This window comes from Symphalangus syndactylus, chromosome 3 (assembly GCF_028878055.3).
Source record: "Symphalangus syndactylus isolate Jambi chromosome 3, NHGRI_mSymSyn1-v2.1_pri, whole genome shotgun sequence".
Lineage (NCBI taxonomy): Eukaryota > Metazoa > Chordata > Mammalia > Primates > Hylobatidae > Symphalangus > Symphalangus syndactylus.
Window position 1 is genome coordinate 107,676,492 of NC_072425.2, and position 19,344 is coordinate 107,695,835.

At 34.9% G+C, this 19,344-nt stretch overlaps 1 protein-coding gene across 2 annotated transcripts in view; it reads right to left on the reverse strand.

Moving 5' to 3' along the window:
* The window catches only part of VPS50 (VPS50 subunit of EARP/GARPII complex), a 131,565-nt gene that overhangs the window by 77,525 nt on the left and 34,696 nt on the right, over nucleotides 1-19,344 (reverse strand). For both annotated transcript variants that reach the window (XM_055272684.2, XM_055272685.1), the window contains exons 10-12: nucleotides 14,033-14,075; nucleotides 12,579-12,677; nucleotides 9,045-9,185 (exon numbers count right to left, since the gene is read on the reverse strand). In XM_055272684.2, the coding sequence (XP_055128659.1) occupies nucleotides 9,045-9,185; nucleotides 12,579-12,677; nucleotides 14,033-14,075 (283 nt within the window). The remainder of the gene's footprint in view (nucleotides 1-9,044; nucleotides 9,186-12,578; nucleotides 12,678-14,032; nucleotides 14,076-19,344) is intronic.

A 19,344-nucleotide genomic window follows, 5' to 3' on the forward strand; every position in this document is an offset into this window, starting at 1 on the left:
TTGATTTAGCACTCTAATCACATCCTAACAAACATAAAGGGAACAGATGTTTTGGCATCCTCACAGAGATCCAAAATTCCCAGTGCCTCCACCCCCCAAAACACACACACAGTGATAGATGGATTTCAAAAAACAACAAAGGGTTGGTTATCAGTATCTTTAGATGAATGCTGTTGGTACTATGAGCTCACATCATTAGAAGCTGCTGGGGAGAATCCTGCTTATCTGAGTGGCTTCTGAAAATATGCTGCTGGTCAAAACATTACCAGGCCCAGGGAGTTGAAAACATCTTTGGGGGTAACTCTGGACCTATGGAAGTGTCTGAGCCAGTATCTAATATTTAATTACTCCAATATCTAATTACTTCTGTGAGGGCCTAGCTGTATGAAATATGATTATCTTAAGAAGTTTCCAACCATTGGAAACCAGACAGGTAGTACTGCATAGTGGGAAGAGCACTGAACTAGATGAAACATGTTTGGGCTTGGAGCCCAACTTCACAACTTACTTGATCATGACTCCTGCATAGCAATTCATGTATTTAAACCCCAAGGGTTAAAGCAAATCTCCTAGAGTCCCTCCGAAGCTTTAAAAGCTATGAGTCTCCATGGACAAAAATATGCACATGCTTTTAGCAAAACTTTCCTTGCAACTCACTGGATTCATTCATGATTTAAAAACAAATATAATCGGGGAGAAAAACACGCATTCTCATCTACCAGGCATTTTATCATTAATGCTAACTACGTATATACACATAAGACATATAATATGTATGATATAAATAATCCCAACTTAGAATTAAGTAACTAGCACCCGTTAAATTGTGAAATAAAAAGTTCTTCTTTAGTTGGCAGGTTAATCTAATTGCTGTTAAATGGCCTTAATCAAATAGACAGCTCAATATTAGAAAACAAGCAAAGCATGTATAATCAGAATATATAATTATCTTTCAAAGTTTCAAGTGATAAGATGCTATTAACCCTCATGCTGCCTGAGATCACACAAAAAAAGGCAGTGTTTAAATATAAAAGCACTATCAAATAATCAAGTGTTTGGGAGGTTTCAAAAATGGTTTCCTGTTGGGCAAGGTGGCCCAAAAATGGTTTCCTACTAGTAAATTATTTTTTCTTTCTGCTGGAAGCTGTGTGCCACCATATAAAGATAGGTTGGCTCTTTTTTATCTCCAATCCAATACCCCTCCCTAAAAAAATCACTCAGCAGTCTAAATTACATTGATAATGTTAAGAGTTCTTAGACATGAATATAGAGGCCTTGCCAGACCTGGGCCAGTTTCAAGTGAAGAGAACACCCCTCCACTTCCAGCCAAAACAGTAACACTAGTTACTCAGATAAATGGTTACTCAAAGCATGTGTTCCATAGGCACTCATTATTCCCTGGGTGCATTAGAAACAACCAAACCACCACACTGAAAAATCCTAAACCAAGCCAGACAATCTACTGCTCCTTTCACCTGCCCTGTGCTTTCCTACTCTCATGGCATTGCTCATGATATTTCCTTTCCATTCCTGGACACACACTGTTCCTGTTGTGCCTGTTGAAATCTAAGACCCAACTTTTTCCTCCCTTGCAAACCTTAAAGAGATATTTTGACCCCTTGGATACCTCATGCCATTTGACCTTTTCTTACTCTACCTCTGATCATAATTAATGTGACCTTAACTAGATTATTACTTTAAAGTCTTATTTGTCCTTGCTGATCTGAACTGATGACTGAGTAAGAAAACTGACAATTGAGTAAGAAAAGCTCAGTAGGCCAGGCGCAGTGGCTCACACCTATAATCCCAGCACTTTGGGAGGCCAAGGCGGGTGGATCACCTGAAGTCAGGATTTCGAGACCAGCCTGACCAACATGGTGAAACCCCGTCTCTACTCAAAATACAAAAATTAGCTGGGTGTGGTGGTGGGAGCCTGTAATCCCAACTACTTGGGAGGCTGAGGCAGGAGGATCACTTGAACCTGTTGAACCCGGGAGGTGGAGGTTGCAATGAGCCAAGATCACGCCATTGCACTCCAGCCCAGGCAACAGATGGAGACTCTGCCTCAAAAAAAATAAAAAAAGAAAGAAAAGAAAAGCTCAGTAATGACAAGGAAACTGGTTTACACTTAACAAGTTATAGTGCTAAGAATATGAAGTCTGTGTCTTCTACCAGCATCCAGGAAATAGTAACAGGCTAGCTTATTAATTTGCAAGTAGAATAAAATTTCAGACTCTTCACAATTTTTGATGATCCAGAGAGAAAATGGCAGGAAAAAAAAAGGAAGAAACAAATAAACTTTCCTTACCTACCTTTTGGTCATTAAGTTTTCATTTTAAAAATTATCAAAACCTACTTAATCTAGAAATCATTACATAAAATTATATACTACAAAATTAGCTAGGCACTCCATATATGTGATAAGAATAAATCTGACAGCTGAATTCTTAGTTCATTCTGAAACTGACCTGAGCAAACCAGGTAAATGATAATATTCTTTGAAGTGAAAAGGTTTCTCTCTTCAACCAAATATTCAAATTTGCAGCATTCAGCAAGAAAGGTCTACTCACCTACCCAACCACATCAAGCAAATTAACCTCAACAATCAATGAAATGTCATTTAACCTCCTTACCATCCCAAACATGCCTGAGTGATATGCAACACAAATTATTTTTGATATGCTACCTCTGGCATCTGATAATTATGGTATTAAATAAAAGATAATCAGCATTCATGTGCTCAGGGAAAGGAATAAACGCAGACTCTGCTGATCAGGAGTGTAAATTGAAATACCATTTTTTATAGGGCAATTTAGGAAAGACAAACCAAAAGCCTTTAAAATGTAAAGCTTTGACAGACAATGCAATTTCATTTCTCGTGATTTGTCCTAAAGAAATAAAGATGTACACAAAGATTTAGCTTTAAGAATATTTACTACAGTGCTGTTCCTAATGACAAAAGCTGGAAATAACATACATATCCAAGAACAGGAAAGCAGTTAATTAATCCACAGCATCTCTTACAGTGAAATACCATTTGGTCATTAAAAATTATGCAAGTAGCATATTTACTGAAATGGAAAAATTGTTATTTTTGTTTTTTGAGACGGAGTCTGGCTCTGTCCCCCAGGCTGGAGTGCAGTGGTGCAATCTCTGCTCACGGCAAGCTCCGCCTCCCGGGTTCATGCCATTCTCCTGCCTCAGCCTCCCGAGTAGCTGGGACTACAGGCGCCTGTCACCACGCCCAGCTAATTGTTTTGTATTTTTAGTAGAGACAGGGTTTCACCGTGTTAGCCAGGATGGTCTCGATCTCCTGACCTGGTGATCCACCCTCCTCAGCCTCCCAAAGTGCTGGGATTACAGGCATGAGCCACTACGCCGGGCCGGAAAAATTGTTTATAATGTAGCAAGTGGGAAAAAAGTTATAAAACAGTTTGTGCAGCTACTTTTAAAAGCTATCAGCTTATATACACATTAAAAGAACCAGCTTTGCATGCAGACATATGCAATTTTTACTTTCTTCTTTTTGCTTGTGTCTTTTCCTACAATTAATGTTTTAGTTGTATAATTTAAAATATGCATATTTTTAAAAGAATGTATATTAATGATTGCTCAATTTGAGCCACTATTTATATAACTTACATTATGTCTAGCCCTATAAAGACTGTGAGTAACATAAAGACATATAAATAACATACAAGTTTAAGAAGTCAGAAAACAGAAAAGGGATAAGGAGGCAGCAGTTAATTCTATAGAGAACCCAAAACAAAATGGGTACTAAACATGAACATTAACTTTAGCATTAACTTCCTGCAGTTTATCATCCATAGTAAAGAGAGTCAATACACTCTCACAGTATCCGATGAGAGAAAATATTAATTCTTCACAAAAATCCTGAGGATTTAGGAACAGAAACATGTTTTCACTCAAAAGAAGAATCTGTCTTTGGGGTTTTATACTAATAAGAAAATAAACTGTTATCTTCTACAGGGACCTTACTAAAGATATTGGTTGACTCCCAAAAAATTGACATGATTATAATCCAGTATCAAAAAATATTTTTAAGAATGAAACTTTAAAAGCCTGTAAGAATGGAACATTAGCTCAATATTATAGTTTGTCTATGATGTACTAATATAAAGCACCTGTAAAAGTACACGGCTCAGAGAAGGTGCTCAGTGTTGGTTTTCTTTCCCTCTCACTTAACCTAAACAGACTCTAATTGTGTCAACACCACACCAATTGGAGACAAATATGGCAATCCAATTACTAAGGAAATACCTCCAATGTGCCAGACACTATGAAAACACATAATGAAATAATTTCAAAAGTTTTTTCTGACAGAAACATTTTATTTTCCCCCAAATAATATATGAGTGTGTAGGTATGTATGTATATATATAGAGAGAGTATATTTTTACATAGCATATATTTTTACTACATTATGAAATTCATCATAAAAACAGATCTCAAAGCTCATTAAGATCATTTGGAAATGAACAATTTTAAAAATAGTTGAGAAAACTTCAGGCAGCCTAGCCAACTCTATTATCCTAAAATTAATCAATAACATCCTAATTAGCATCTTGAAATAAGCTCCCCAGGAAAACCCATCAGCCTGCCAAAGTAATGTTATTTTTAAAAAGGAAAAAAAAATCCTTATGAATACTTCATAAACTTTCAAATAAACCACAAAGGGTTTCTCTACAAAGGTGCTAAATTAAAAGCTTCCAAATGTTGTCTATAAATCTCTCCGCAAATTGGTGTAAATATGTAGGGTACATCAAAATGTAAATGCAATCACAAACAAGGCTTAATTTTTTAAGTAAATAAAAGTACTACTATGAGCCCTTTATATTTTCCCTTTCCAGAAATGAAGTATGATGAATTTTCATTTGGAAATCTTGCTGCTAAGTTTTAGCAATTTATTTGGGTTTCAAAATAATGTACCCACTTTTTTAAAAAAAGAGTGTAAAAGCAGTAAACCAATACATTCAAGAAAAGCAGAGAAAACAGACTGAAAGACAACAAATAAAAACTATGCATCTAATTAAACCACTCTAAAACCATGTTTAGTAAAGAAAAAAAGTACATTCAACTGCAAAATGATTTCAAAAAGCTCAAAACCAACTGAACTTTTAAACTCAGAGCAACGGTGAATAGAAACAAATGGCAGAAGATTGATTGGGAAAGGATGCTGCTGGCCTTAAGAACTTGAGGTTCTGTATACCAGAGTAAATAAAACGGAACACTAATTTCATCTCAGATTTCCAAGAGGTTTTTTTTTTCTTTTTTTTTTAATTAGTTCAATTTCACTGTAGCTCATTTAGGCTGATATCTAAGAATGGTTTAAAATGATACTATGAATAAAGCAAGCAGATGATTATCTCTTTTCATTTCCACTCTCTTTCCATTTAAAGGAAGCACAATTATTCCCTGTTCACAGGAACTCAATCTCCCTCTTACTCTGTACCATTCATCTTAATTTTCAATGTTATTTTTAAGCTCTATGTATGATTAAACACTTCCTTCAAAACATTGCTACTGTACAGAGGATATAAACTGCCAAAATGCCTAGACTCTTTCTTCTCATTTCATGTCAGTCAACACCCTGCACATGTTTTGAGGACTCTCCTGCTTCTTGCTCACCTGATGCCCCACTGCCACATTTGCTCTCACACAAGTATATCTTCGATAATTATTATCAGTTATTTTTAATCACAGGCTAAAATGATCCCCCACTGCCACATATTGAAAAATAAGCAGCTTACATTCTAATACAAGGTTCCTTCATGAATTATCTCTCTTGCCTGAGTTATGCCAGAGTCTTGATATTTTTTTTCACCAGGAAAATGTAATTAGATTTCCTTTCAGCAGCTTCTTTATTCAGCTCCTCTATCTTTCCTCTCCTTAGCTAACCACTATATTTTATAGAACCAAGTTACTAAAAGTTAACAACTTTTCATCAAACTAAGTAATAAATAAGCAGAACTAGAAAGAAAGAATTTCTTCCAAATCTTACCTGATTTAACCATCAAATATGACTCAATATTATAAAATAAATTAACAGGTTACAAAAAGGTTTCTGCACTCATATCTGCCTGTAGCAGCACTAACCAGGAGCCTTGGGGGTAATTTCTAGGAGGCCTGGGATGATTTCTAAACTTCTTTAATTTTTTTATTGAGAATAGCCAAAGAAAATGGGTTACCTTGATATGCATCACAATCTTCACCTTATTATGTTAACTCCTTTCTTAAAAAGAAATTCCTCCATGAAGCCATCGCTAATATTTGCTATTATTCTCACCAATTCAAACCAAAGCTACTTCAACTAATGTTTTAGCACAGCTTGAATACCAAAAATGTACAACTGTGTTAGATGAATAATAATATATGTGCCTGCTGTTATGTTTTCTATGACTATACTTCAAAATATTAATAAATCATTGATTTCCTTAATTTTAGATATACATATATACGTGTGTGTATATATGTACATATATACGTACATATATGTACACATATATATGTACATATATATGTGTGTATATATATATGTACGTATATATATCTATCACCTACTATCACACGTATATGGATAATTTTATAATAAAGTACCAGAAGTTTCTTGGGGATAATTTTAACAAGTATTTACTAAAGATGAAATTAAGCATAAGCTATTTATTATCTTATAATTTAAATATATATACAACTACTTCAAAAGATTATTTTACACTCAGCTTTTTTTTTTTTTTTTTTTTTTTTTTTTGAGATAGAGTCTGTCACCCAGGCTGGAGTGCAGTGGCGTGATCTCAGCTCACTGCAACCTCCACCTCCCTGGTTCAAGCAATTCTCCTGCTTCGGCCTTCCCAGTAGCAGGGATTACAGGCATGCGCCACTACACCCAGCTAATTTTTTTGTGTGTGTGTATTTTTAGTAGAGGCAGGGTTTTGCCATGTTGTCCAGGCTGGTCTTGAACCCCTGGTCTCCTTGGCCTCCCAAAGTGCTGGGATTACAGGTATGAGCCACCATGCCCGGCCTACAGTCAGCCTTTTTAAAAAGTGAAAGAAACTCAGAAGAAACATAATGACAAATACCTTGAGCACAAATTTTTGTTCATAAAAATTTGTAAGCCAAGTATACCTTTCAGCTTTTTGTTATATAAATGCAAAGAAGGGCTTTCTCAAGAAGCATGAGCACAATATATGTCTTTGACTTTTTTAAAAGCATATAAAAATGGTCAATAAAAGAAAGCAAACTATACGCACACAAACACACACAACAGATTTAACCAAATTTAAAAAGATGAAAAGACAAAAATCTAATTTGTTTAAAATGTTTGGTTTAATTTTTAAGAGTTCTTTTCTGCTTTAACAGGAAAAAATTGCTAACGTAATAAATTGCTTTACCATCTATTAGTGATAGCAACGTTATAATAAAAAAAATTAACAAAACTTATTAGAATAAAAAAGTGATTGGGTGATTTTATATACTATCAAAGTAAGAACATATATGAATAAGAAAAATAACAACAAACAAAACATTTCAAAATTATTAATATTTACCAAATGATAGCTATACCTAAAACTGAACATTTAAAGACAAAATTATGCAACTACATCACACTTAAAGTTAGTAATCATAAAATCTGTAAAACAGTCCTCATGGTTTCTACAATTAGTTTAAAAGGATATTTTTAGCCGTATTAACATACATCCACTGTCATTATTAACTTAATCTTTAATACATCATATATAATCACACCCTTCCAGGATACTTATTGTAGCTCAGGTAAGAAAATTTCTGTAGTACCCGACAGACATATAACCAGCAGGTTTGACAAAGAAATTCATTGAAGGATGAAGATTACTTAATTTTACACTAATTCCTGGACACAATTACAAAACAGAATAGATATCTACTTACTAGAAGTGTTACAATTTCCTGACTTGACATTAAACTCAAGGATATCCCAGTGAGAGACATAGTGCATTCTTAGGCTAAAGGAAGAAATCATGGTAAACAGTACCTCCACATGGTTAAATCAAGTGGTCAATCCTGTAATATCACCATATTCAGACTCTCAGCAGCATCTGACATAGGTTCCATTCTTCTTGAAAGGCTTCCTTCTTCATGCTGTTGTGACACCACCATCTCCTAGTTTTCATCCTACCCAGCTAGTTGCTCTAAGACTCTACTAGTCTCACTCCTCTGTCTAACCCCTGAATGTCACAAGACCCAGGGCCCTCATGTCTTCTTTATTTATACCCTTTCCCCTCAATCTTCTTACCTGGTATCAGGGCTTTAAATACAATAGATGCTGATGACTCCTAAATTTACAAACTCAGCCCTGATCACTCTAGGTTCTTCTATGCAACTGCGTCCTCAACAAGTCCACTTGAATGTTTAATAGATACCAAACAGGGCTCATGATGTTTTACCGAAGTCCTGTTCCTTCCCAGTCTTCCCTATAAAAGCAAATGGCACTACCATTCTCCCAATTATTCATCATTCTCTTTTCCTCACACTCTACATCAACTCCTCAGCAGGACCTACTTCTAAAACAGAAGCCAAGTCAGTCTGCTTCTCACCTGTTAGGTTATACTACCTAAAGACCCATGTTTCTTTAAAAAGAAAAAGAAAAAACCAGTTACAAATGCTAACAAAGGCAGCATTCGTACACATGAAAAAACTGGTTGAAAGTCTGTACAGAAAATCAGCAATGATGGTTGCTTAGAAGCCTACTGGATGCAATCACAGGAGATAATTCGGAGCCTGAGAGAGATGGGTAAAAGAAGCTAAGAAATGGTAAAGAGTCGATTGAGAAGCAATCATACTCCAATCTCAGTAATCTTTACCATTTGTGTGACTGAGTCCTCCAATTTCTCTATGAGGAAAAGAACAACTTGGGAGAAAAAAAATTTTTGGCAAAGATTTATTTTTATTTTAGTGGCACCTTCAAATAGGTAGGTACTAAGATAAAGGAAATATAAATTTAAAATCTAAAGGAGAGATATATGAACAGTAATTAAGTCACTACATACTGTACAGAGATCCTTATATTGCAGCTTTTGGAATTTTGTGTCTGTGTTTCCTGCACATAGTTCCACATAACCAAGAACAACTTGAAACACGGTGTTGTGAATGGCTTGGGTGAAGTGCATATGAAGTTGATCCATTGCTGTCTGTGGAAAGAAAAAACACACAACATAATTTCACATTATTAAAATAAATAAATTTCAACAAATTGAAAAAACCCAGGGAAACATCTTTTCAAATAATAGTTACAACACAAAGATAATATTTTTCCCAGAATTATACCTGTAGGGTATATTATTTGCAAATAACCCTTCACATAAGCAGATTATCAGAGCACTCAAAATAAATGAGACTCATGAACACTGCTCTGTTGTTCTTTATAACTGGTACTCATCTTGCTCTTTCTAAAATATGTTGTACACAACCATATCTCTAATTACCCTCTGCATCATTCTGCATGTATTCCTTCTTTTATATCATTCAGCGCACTTCTCAATGGTAATCTTCTCAGGGAACCTTCCATGACTAGCCTATATGAATCAGTACTTTCTATCTCTGCATCCACATACTCTGATTTATATTTCTTTGTAACATTTGTTACTACCTGACATCATATTCATTTACAGCCATACCTCACAAAGCAAATTTTTTGGTTTCCCAGTGCATATAAAAGTTACATTTACGCTGTACTATAGTCTATTTAAAGTGTGTAATAGCATTATGTCTTTAAAAAACAACATATAAACCTTAATTTTAAAAAATTGCTAAAATTAAAAAAAAGGCTAATAATCATCTGGGCCTTCAGTGAGTCGATCTTTTTTCTGGTCGAGGGTCTTGCCTCAATGTTGATGGCTGCTGACTGATCAGGGTGCTGGTTGCTAAAGGCTAAAGTGGCTATGGCAATTTCTGAAAAGACAACAGTGAAGTTCCCTGCATTAGTTGACTCTGCTTTTCACAAAATATTTCTCTGTAGCATGTGATGCTGTTTGATAGCATTTTATCCACAGTAGAACTTCTTTCAAAACTACAATCAATCCTCTCAGACCCTGCTGCTGCTTTATCAACTAAGTTTATGTAATATCCCAAATTATTTCTTGTTATTTCAACAATGTTCATGGCATCTTCACCAGTAGACTCCATCTCAAGAAACCACCGTCTTTGCTCATCCACAAGAAGTAACTCCTACATCCATTCAAGTTTTATCATAAGATTGTAGCAATTCAGTCACATCTTCAGGCTCCACTTCTAATTCTACTTCTGTTGCTGTTTCTACCACATCTGCAGTGATTTCTTCCACTAAAGTTTTGAACCCCTCAAAGTCATCATGAAGGTTGGAATCAACTTCTTCCAAACTCCTGCTAATGTTGCTATTTTGACCTCCTCTCATGAATCACGAATGTTCTTAATGGCACCTAGAATGGTGAATCCTTTATGGGAGTTTTCAATTGACTTTCCTGAAATCTAGCAGAGGAATCACAAATGTTCTTAATGGCATATGGTAAATCCAGAAGGTTTTCAATTTACTCTCCCCAGATCCATCAGAATAATCACTATCTATGGTACCTACAGCCTTATAAAATGTATTTCTTAAGTAGTATGACTTGAAAGCCAAAATTACTCCTTGATCCATGTGATGCAGAATGACTGTTATCAGGCCTGAAAACAACATTCATCTTCTTGTATATCTCCATCAAAGTCATGGGGGACTAAGTACATTGTCAACGGACAGTAATATTTTGAAAGGGACATTTTTTTTCTGAGCAGGTGGTCTCAACAGTGGGCTTAACACATTCAGTAGGCCATGCTATAATCAATGTGCTGTCATCCAGGCTTTGTTACTCCACTTATAGAGCACAGACAGAGTAGATTTAGCATAATTCTTAAGTGTCCTAGGATTTTCAGAATCATAAATGAGCATTGGCTTCAACTTAAAGTCTCTACATGCCTTATAGTCCCTAATAAGAGAGTCAACCTGTCCTTTGATGCTTTGAAGCCAGGCATTGACTTATTCTCTGTACCTCTGAAAATCCTAGGTGGCATCTTCTTCCAATAGAAGGCTGTCCCGTGTAACTGAAAATCTGTCCTTTAGCACAGCCATCTTCACTAAGCTTAATCATTTCTAACTTCTGATTTAACGTGAGAGACATGAAGCCACTGTAGGTTTATTAATTGGCCTATTTTCAATACTACTGTGTCTCAGAAAAGAGGGAGAGAAGGGGGAATGGCCAGTTGGTACAGCAGTCAGAACACACATTTGTGAATTAAGTTCTCCATTTTATATGGGCACAGTCCATGGACCACAAAACAATTACAATAATAACATGAAGCTCACTAAACACAGATCACCATCCCAGATATAATAATGATGAAAAAGTTGGAAATACTGCAAGAATCATGAAAATCTGACACACAGACATGAAGCGCATGCATACTGTTGGAAAAATGGCACTGACAGACTTGCTTGATGCAGGTTTGTCATAAACCTTTAATTTGCAAATAACACAGTATCTGAAAAGCACAATAAAGTGAAGTGTAATAAAAAGATGTATGCCAGTATCCTTCACTAAAAGGTAAGACACATAAAAGCCTATATCCAGACACCTGAAGCAATGCGTGTAGGAGGTACCAAAAATATTTATGGAATTTAAGACTTCATCTTATGAGGGAAATGAGAAGTTATAATCCTATTTTCAAAGGTGTTTAAACATATCCCTCAAAATTGCTAAGTTCTTTCTTCTTAGATTTTTTTCTTGGGTAGAGCTTAAGACATGAAAATTAAATTACAATAAACAGTAAAATTTCTTTATTCAGATTTCAAAATGTAGAGTTTAAATTGTTTAGCAAAATCTTAAACTTCCTTCTAAAAGAGGGGACCATTTAAGGGAAGAAAACATTTACATCTATCACATTAAATGCTGTATAGGTAAACATATAATCCTACACAAACAAAAGATACAATTAACTTTCAAAACCATGGCACCTGTTTCAAATTTTTCAAGGAAGTCCTTGAACAGTAAGAGTATGAAAAGCCATATATTATGAGAGAAGTTATGACATTTGGGGGATAAAAGGACCCTCTGAAATATCTGATAAATAAAATGGACTTGTTTTACAGATAAATGTACAAAATATACAATGCTGACATATCACTTTGAGGGAGTCGTGCTGGCCTATCTAACAACACGTGAAGCTGCAAATTAGGAAGTCCTGTTTCAGAACCAAGAGCTGAGTTAAAAGAGGCTACATGTTGTCTCCCACTGAATTATAATATACTTATTAGAAAATCTACATAAAATTGTGAAAATATTAAACCTGACAAGTACTTCATAGTTCAAAACAAACTACTGTAATGTTTTAACCACATTATATACCCTCTAAGTCTATAAGAACAACCATTTTATCACTGTTAATTCAGAATAAAAATGTACTTCATTAAATAAAACTTTTTAAGGACATGAGATTAATAATATTCAGACTTAATCATGAAGGACAACAAATTCCTGATTAAGGAAAAATCCAAACATCCTTTTGACACAAACCTGTGTTTTTCCAAGAAGTCGATAAGCTTGTTGAACCTTGGTATAATGGTTAATGTCAAAATTCTTGCAGATTTTGGAAAGAGCTACGTCCAGCTGTTCCTATGTCATTAAAAGAAGAAGCAAGACATGGTTAAGGAATTATGTTTTCAAGGCAATGAGAAGAAAACATTAAGACTAATTTCTCACTTTTAGTTAACATTTAAACACACTTACTATCATACCAGATTTAGAAGTCAAAAACAAATTTAAATAAAGTTATAAATTGCAATTGTAAATGTATTAGCAACTATAATCAAGTTTACCAAGATATTAACATGTGAATTTCTATGCCTTAAAACCCATACCTAGTGTTTTACAGGAAACCAAATAATAGTTTTGTAATGAATCTTACTCTTACTACTATTTAATGTTTCCTCAAGCATCTGCTAAAATCTTATATAAACTGAATTTGTGGGACTACTGGAGAACAATAAAACAATCTTTCTCTAATCAACGAAAAGGAATTCTCAACAAAACTACATTGAATTTAAAAGTATATTCCTCAAGGTTTAAGCTCTTATATCTAAATTACTATGCTTTATGGATTTCTATTTCAATGATTTTACTTTGAAATAATTTTTAATATAAATACAGAATAATATCTATTAAGAGTGAAGAAATACTGGGCTCTCAAAAGAAAGCCTTCATTAAAATATTCAGGGAATTGTTAACTTAAGCCACTCAAAGCAGTTGTTTCTGTGACTATCAAATAAACTGTCATTCTCACAATTATTTAATAGCAAATAGTTGCATTTGTGGTCAAAAATTACTTCCTCAAAAGGTAATTTGAAAGTCCAATCTCAACTTTTATAAATACTCTTATCAGGAAAACAATAAAAGACTAGAAGAAACCAAATAATTCTTATTTATTAAAATGAATACCCTCCTTTGCAAAGACTGTCAAGGAAAGAGATGAATTTTGAATGTATGTAACAGGCAAAACATGCTTCATGCTCACAATTACATATCTCTTCCTTTTTAGTTTCTACATTTTTGATGAACTATATGAGTATAATTATGAGGTTTAGGAATTTTGGAGGGTTTTCATCAGCCAATAATTACTTACAAGTAAATTAACTCACTAAAACAATAAAGTAACTGATAATTAAAATATAATTAATACACAGTATTTTGGCTATTATATAATTTATATGAGAATACACCTATGACTAATAGTTTGGAAATTTTTCTTGGAAATGGCAATATTTTCAAATGCTGTTTTGAGATTCCATAATTTACAAGTAAATTTTTACACTAACTTGACCATAAATAGATATTCCAAATGAAAATCAAGAAATTCAGTGATCTAGAGACATTGGTAATAAGATAAAAGCCAAAACACAATGTTGCACCTAGGCTATTCAAAAACTTCTGAAAAGAAAAAGTCATTAAGGTTAGGATATAATCCTTCTTACCTCAATCTGTTCCAAAGTATCTTGCAGCTTTGAATTCAGTTCACTATTAAAAAAGAAATTAAAAAAAAAAAAGAGTTTTTTTCTATTTCTGAGACAAACTAAGTGCTAAATAAATACATACTAACTGAATAATTAATCCGTAAATTCAAAGATTAAGAGTATAGACCGTAAGACATGCTGCTGAATTCTACATATAGATAATGCAATAAGAAAAAGTACTAGAAGGGAATAAGAGTCATTACCAGCAGCAACAGGATTGTGTGAGTAGAAAGAAAGAATCTACAGATAAAAATAAAAAAAACTGAAGAATTAAAATTGATAACTTTTACATAAACAGTGTGTCTATATAAACAATGTTTGTGTGTTTAACAGCCAATTGAATATCCTCTTTCTCAGTGATCTGAAGACTTTTACCCTTTATTTTTATTCTATCTGTTTCAAGTGTATTGGTCATTCAGGAAATGCAAATTAATACTATAAAAACACTATAACAAATGAAAAGAATGGCTAAAAATATTTTTAAAAAATTAAAAATGACACCATCAAATGTTGGCAAGGACGTTGAGCAAACAGAACCACTCATTTGATGCTAGAGGAAGGGGAAACTGATATAACCTCTTGGAAAACCCTAATATCTACTGAAACAACACACACTCTACCTCCCAGCAGGTCTAGTCCTGGATACACACCAAACAGAAAAGCACACAGAATCCTTGCAGCATTATTTTTAATAGGCAAAAACCTGAGGCAACACAACTGTCTAGAATAATTAGATAAGCAAAATGTGATATATTCATACAATAAAATCCTATAGCAATTAAAATTTATGTGAACCCCAAAAACATGTTTGGCAAAAGAAGTCAGTAAAAAATGGTATATACTGTATGCTTCCATTTATTTAAAGTTCTAAACAAGCAAAACCAATTTTGGTGACAGAAGCCAGAACAGTGCTTACCTTAGAAGAATGACAGGGATGAGACATGCGAGAAGTTTGTGGGGTGTCAGAAACTGTTTCTACTTCTAGGTGGTAATTACATAACTATGTTTACTTTATAAAAGCTTACTGAGTTATACTCATACACTTAGGACATGTGATTGAATCTAGATTTTTTCCTCCTTTAATTCTTACGAGGTCAGTAAAAACAAAAATCAATAGAACTAACATTATTTGAATTATTATATCTCACTACTAAAAAGGATGTGATATCTAACAAAATAAATGCAATCACAGAGAACATATTTTAACAAGAAAGAATAAAACCTAATTGTTCTTAAAATAGTACGAACAAGTGAAAGACGTTTAGCACACCAAAATCAAAGGTATTTAAAACTGCTATCTACTGATAATAAACTTGACTCTCAAATTCCTAGCAGCCAAAACAAATAGGGAGGGCCATAGTACTTAATCCAGTGTCTATAACAGAAGAACATACCAGTAGCTCAAAGGGGAAAAATAAATCAAAACAAAAATATAAAAAATCACTTTTGCTTGCATTAAGTTCTGAGAGAAAATTTTGCCAGTGTCTTGATCTCCAAACGCACAACACCCTTGACAATATCCTTACAATACATACAATAATGGGTTCCTTGCATTTGCTTCTTATAGAGCCTTTCAAGGCAAGCTACAGAGATAATACCAGAGTGAGATATAGATAGATATAGATAGTAATCTGTCAGAAAAGTAAAACCAATGTTATACAAGCACACAGTTTTTGATGCTCTCAGTGATAAATGTCCAAACATCTAGAGGAATTAGATCATTTTCTGCAAATAGTATTTATCATAAGCATACTTTGAATTGAAGTTGAGGACTGGAGAGTATATTCTCTAGTAAAAACTGGAAGTGAGCAAAACTATATCCTTTGACAATTAACAGTGTAGGACTGATACCTTATTAGAAAAATTAAAATCTCTAACCACGATTTGTGCCTGAAATATAGCCAAATCCTCAGACATAGATTAAGGGAATACTTGCAGGTAGGACTGAAATTTCCTTAAAAAAATAATTCTAGGACAATTCCTGCCAAAAAAATAATGAACGGATAAATAAGTGAATGAAGAATGAAAACTATTGTCCCCAAAATAATTCCCCCAAAAGGATAGCTATGGTGGTTGTCTTAACACTTTCAAAGAATTAAATAAATCCTCACCCAATCCCAAGAAAAGCAAAACAAAATAAATCAGTATCTTCTCTCCCTCAGAGCTGTTCCTTCTCCCATGTTCTCTGTCTCGATTCACAGCATCACCACCTATTCAAACAAAGCTGAAAATGTCAGCGTCATCTTGCATTCTTCCCTCTCTATATGTAATTGGTAATCAAATCCTGATGATTCTACCATTTCATTTCAATATTTCCCATATCCACCTGTGCTTATCTTTTCTCAATTCTATGTCCTAATTCAAGCATTATCACCTTTTGCTTAGGGAATATAAATCATTCTGTTACAAAGATACATGCACGTGTATGCTCACTGCAGCACTATTCACGATAACAAAGACATGTGAATAGCAAAGACGTGAATAGCAAAGAAATGAGTCAACCCAAATGCCCATCAATGACAGACTGGATAAAGAAAATGTGGTACATATACACCATGGGATACTATGCAGTCATAAAAAGGAATCAGATCATGTCCTTTGCAGGGACATGGATGAAGCTGGAATCCATCATCTCCAGCAAACTAATACAGGAATAGAAAACCAAACACCACGTGTTCTAACTTATAAGTGGGAGCTGAACAATGAGAACACATGGACACAGGGAGGGGAAAAACACAGTGGGGTCTATCAGGGGATGGGTGGGAAGAAGAGCATCAGGAAAAATAGCTAATGCATGCCAGATTTAATACCTAGGTGACGGGTTGATAGGTGCAGCAAACCATCATGGCACTCATTTACCTATGTAACAGACATGCACATCCTGCACATGTACCCGGAACTTAAAATAATGAAAAAAAAAAATAGCCCTTTGTCAGATGAGTAGGTTGTGAAAATTTTCTCCCATTTTGTAGGTTGCCTGTTCACTCTGATGGTAGTTTCTTTTGCTGTGCAGAAGCTCTTTAGTTTAATTAGATCCCATTTGTCAATTTTGGCTTTTGTTGCCATTGCTTTTGGTGTTTTAGACATGAAGTCCTTGCCCATGCCTATGTCCTGAATGGTAATGCCTAATATCCAGAATCTACAATGAACTCAAACAAATTTACAAGAAAAAAACAAACAACCCCATCAAAAAGTGGGTGAAGGACATGAACAGACACTTCTCAAAAGACATTTATGCAGCCAAAAAACACATGAAAAAATGCTCATCATCACTGGCCATCAGAGAAATGCAAATCAAAACCACAATGAGATACCATCTCACACCAGTTAGAATGGCCATCATTAAAAAGTCAGGAAACAACAGGTGCTGGAGAGGATGTGGAGAAGTAGGAACACTTTTACACTGTTGGTGGGACTGTAAACTAGTTCAACCATTGTAGAAGTCAGTGTGGCGATTCCTCAGGGATCTAGAACTAGAAATACCATTTGACCCAGCCATCCCATTACTGGGTATATACCCGAAGGACTATAAATCATGCTGCTATAAAGACACATGCACACGTATGTTTATTGCGGCACTATTCACAATAGCAAAGACTTGGAACCAACCCAAATGTCCAACAATGATAGACTGGATTAAGAAAATGTGGCACATATATACACCATGGAATACTATGCAGCCATAAAAAATGATGAGTTCGTGTCCCTTGTAGGGACACAATGAAACTGGAAATCATCATTCTCAGTCAGCTATCGCAAGGACAAAAAACCAAACACTGCACGTTCTCACTCATAGGTGGGAACTGAACAATGAGAACACATGGACACAGGAAGGGGAACATAATACTCTGGGGACTGTTGTGGGGTGGGGGCAGGGGGGAGGGACAGCATGAGGAGATATACCTAATGCTAAATGACGAGTTGATGGGTGCAGCACACCAACATGGCACATGTATACACATGTAACAAACCTGCACATTGTGCACATGTACCCTGAAACTTAAAGTATAATAAAATAAAATAAAAAAATAGCTTCCTAACGAATCTGCACATGCAACACACCTAATCAATCTATCCATTTATTTGACAAACACCATCAACCAAACATTGTACAACATCCTTCAAAAAGCTGTCAAAAATAGCTCTGAGCAGGGGTCTAACTTCACATTGGATCTGGTCAATATTCTATATGATTTGGCAGACACAATGTTGTCAAAAGGCTTTATGCAAGGCAAATGCTATCTAGTCCTGTGGGCTCTACCATTTCCTGTAGTCTTACATCTGGCAGCCTCACATTTATATGACCTGCCTGGTCCCTAAAGACATCTGAGTGCAGCTCTTAAGTAAAGCAAAAATAAAACCACATTAATCTCCTGCTTTAAATCTTTTGGTGGCTCCCTATTAAACTAACGAGAAAAGCCCCAAATTAGTATGGCATGTAAGACCTTTAACAATCTGACATGAAAAAAATAACTTCGCATTGACTTCTCAATGCCTATATTTTAGACATATGTACTGTGCACAGCACCTGAACCAAACTCCAGACTTTCACACCCTCAGTTCTTGTACTAGTGCTCACAGTAACTTGAATATCCCTTCTTCCTTTCTCACTCACAAACATCCATCTATCTTTCCAGGCTTTATTCGAATACCATATTCTCTGGGAAGTCCTTCCTTGCTAAGTAACTACCCCCACAACCTTCATAATACTCTGTTTACAGCATCCTGTATTACAGTAAGGAATACCTGTGGCTCTATCTCCAAGGCACAAGTGTTTAAGGCACTGTGGCTTACTCACCAGTGACTCCCCAGAACTAAATTTACTACCTAACTCAGAGCAGGTAATAAATATTCTAAGTCAAATTTGTAATTCAAAGAAAAATGGTAACATTTTGCCATCATTCCATTAGCCCCTATTCTTTACCTCAATAAATAAAACTATGGAGATAGAAGGAAAGGGAAGAGAATGTTTTAGAAGAAAAAGAACCACACTGAACTCTGGGTCTGCAGGAGCCTTAGCAAGAAAAGAGAGATGAGTAAGAGTTAAAGACAGTTCCACTATCATATGGAGTTCAAAATTTCACCCAAGGCTGATCCTAGAGTAACAGAAGCAGAGAGGCAAGGACAAGTGGAATAATGGGTAATTCGGAACTGGTAAACATATTCCTTTAGGGAATATTTTGAGTCTGGAGGAAAAAGAAATATATCTGGATTCATTCACAAGTGAAAGCAATGATTTCTTCAGCTTCTCCATCAAAACAAATGGGCTTCAG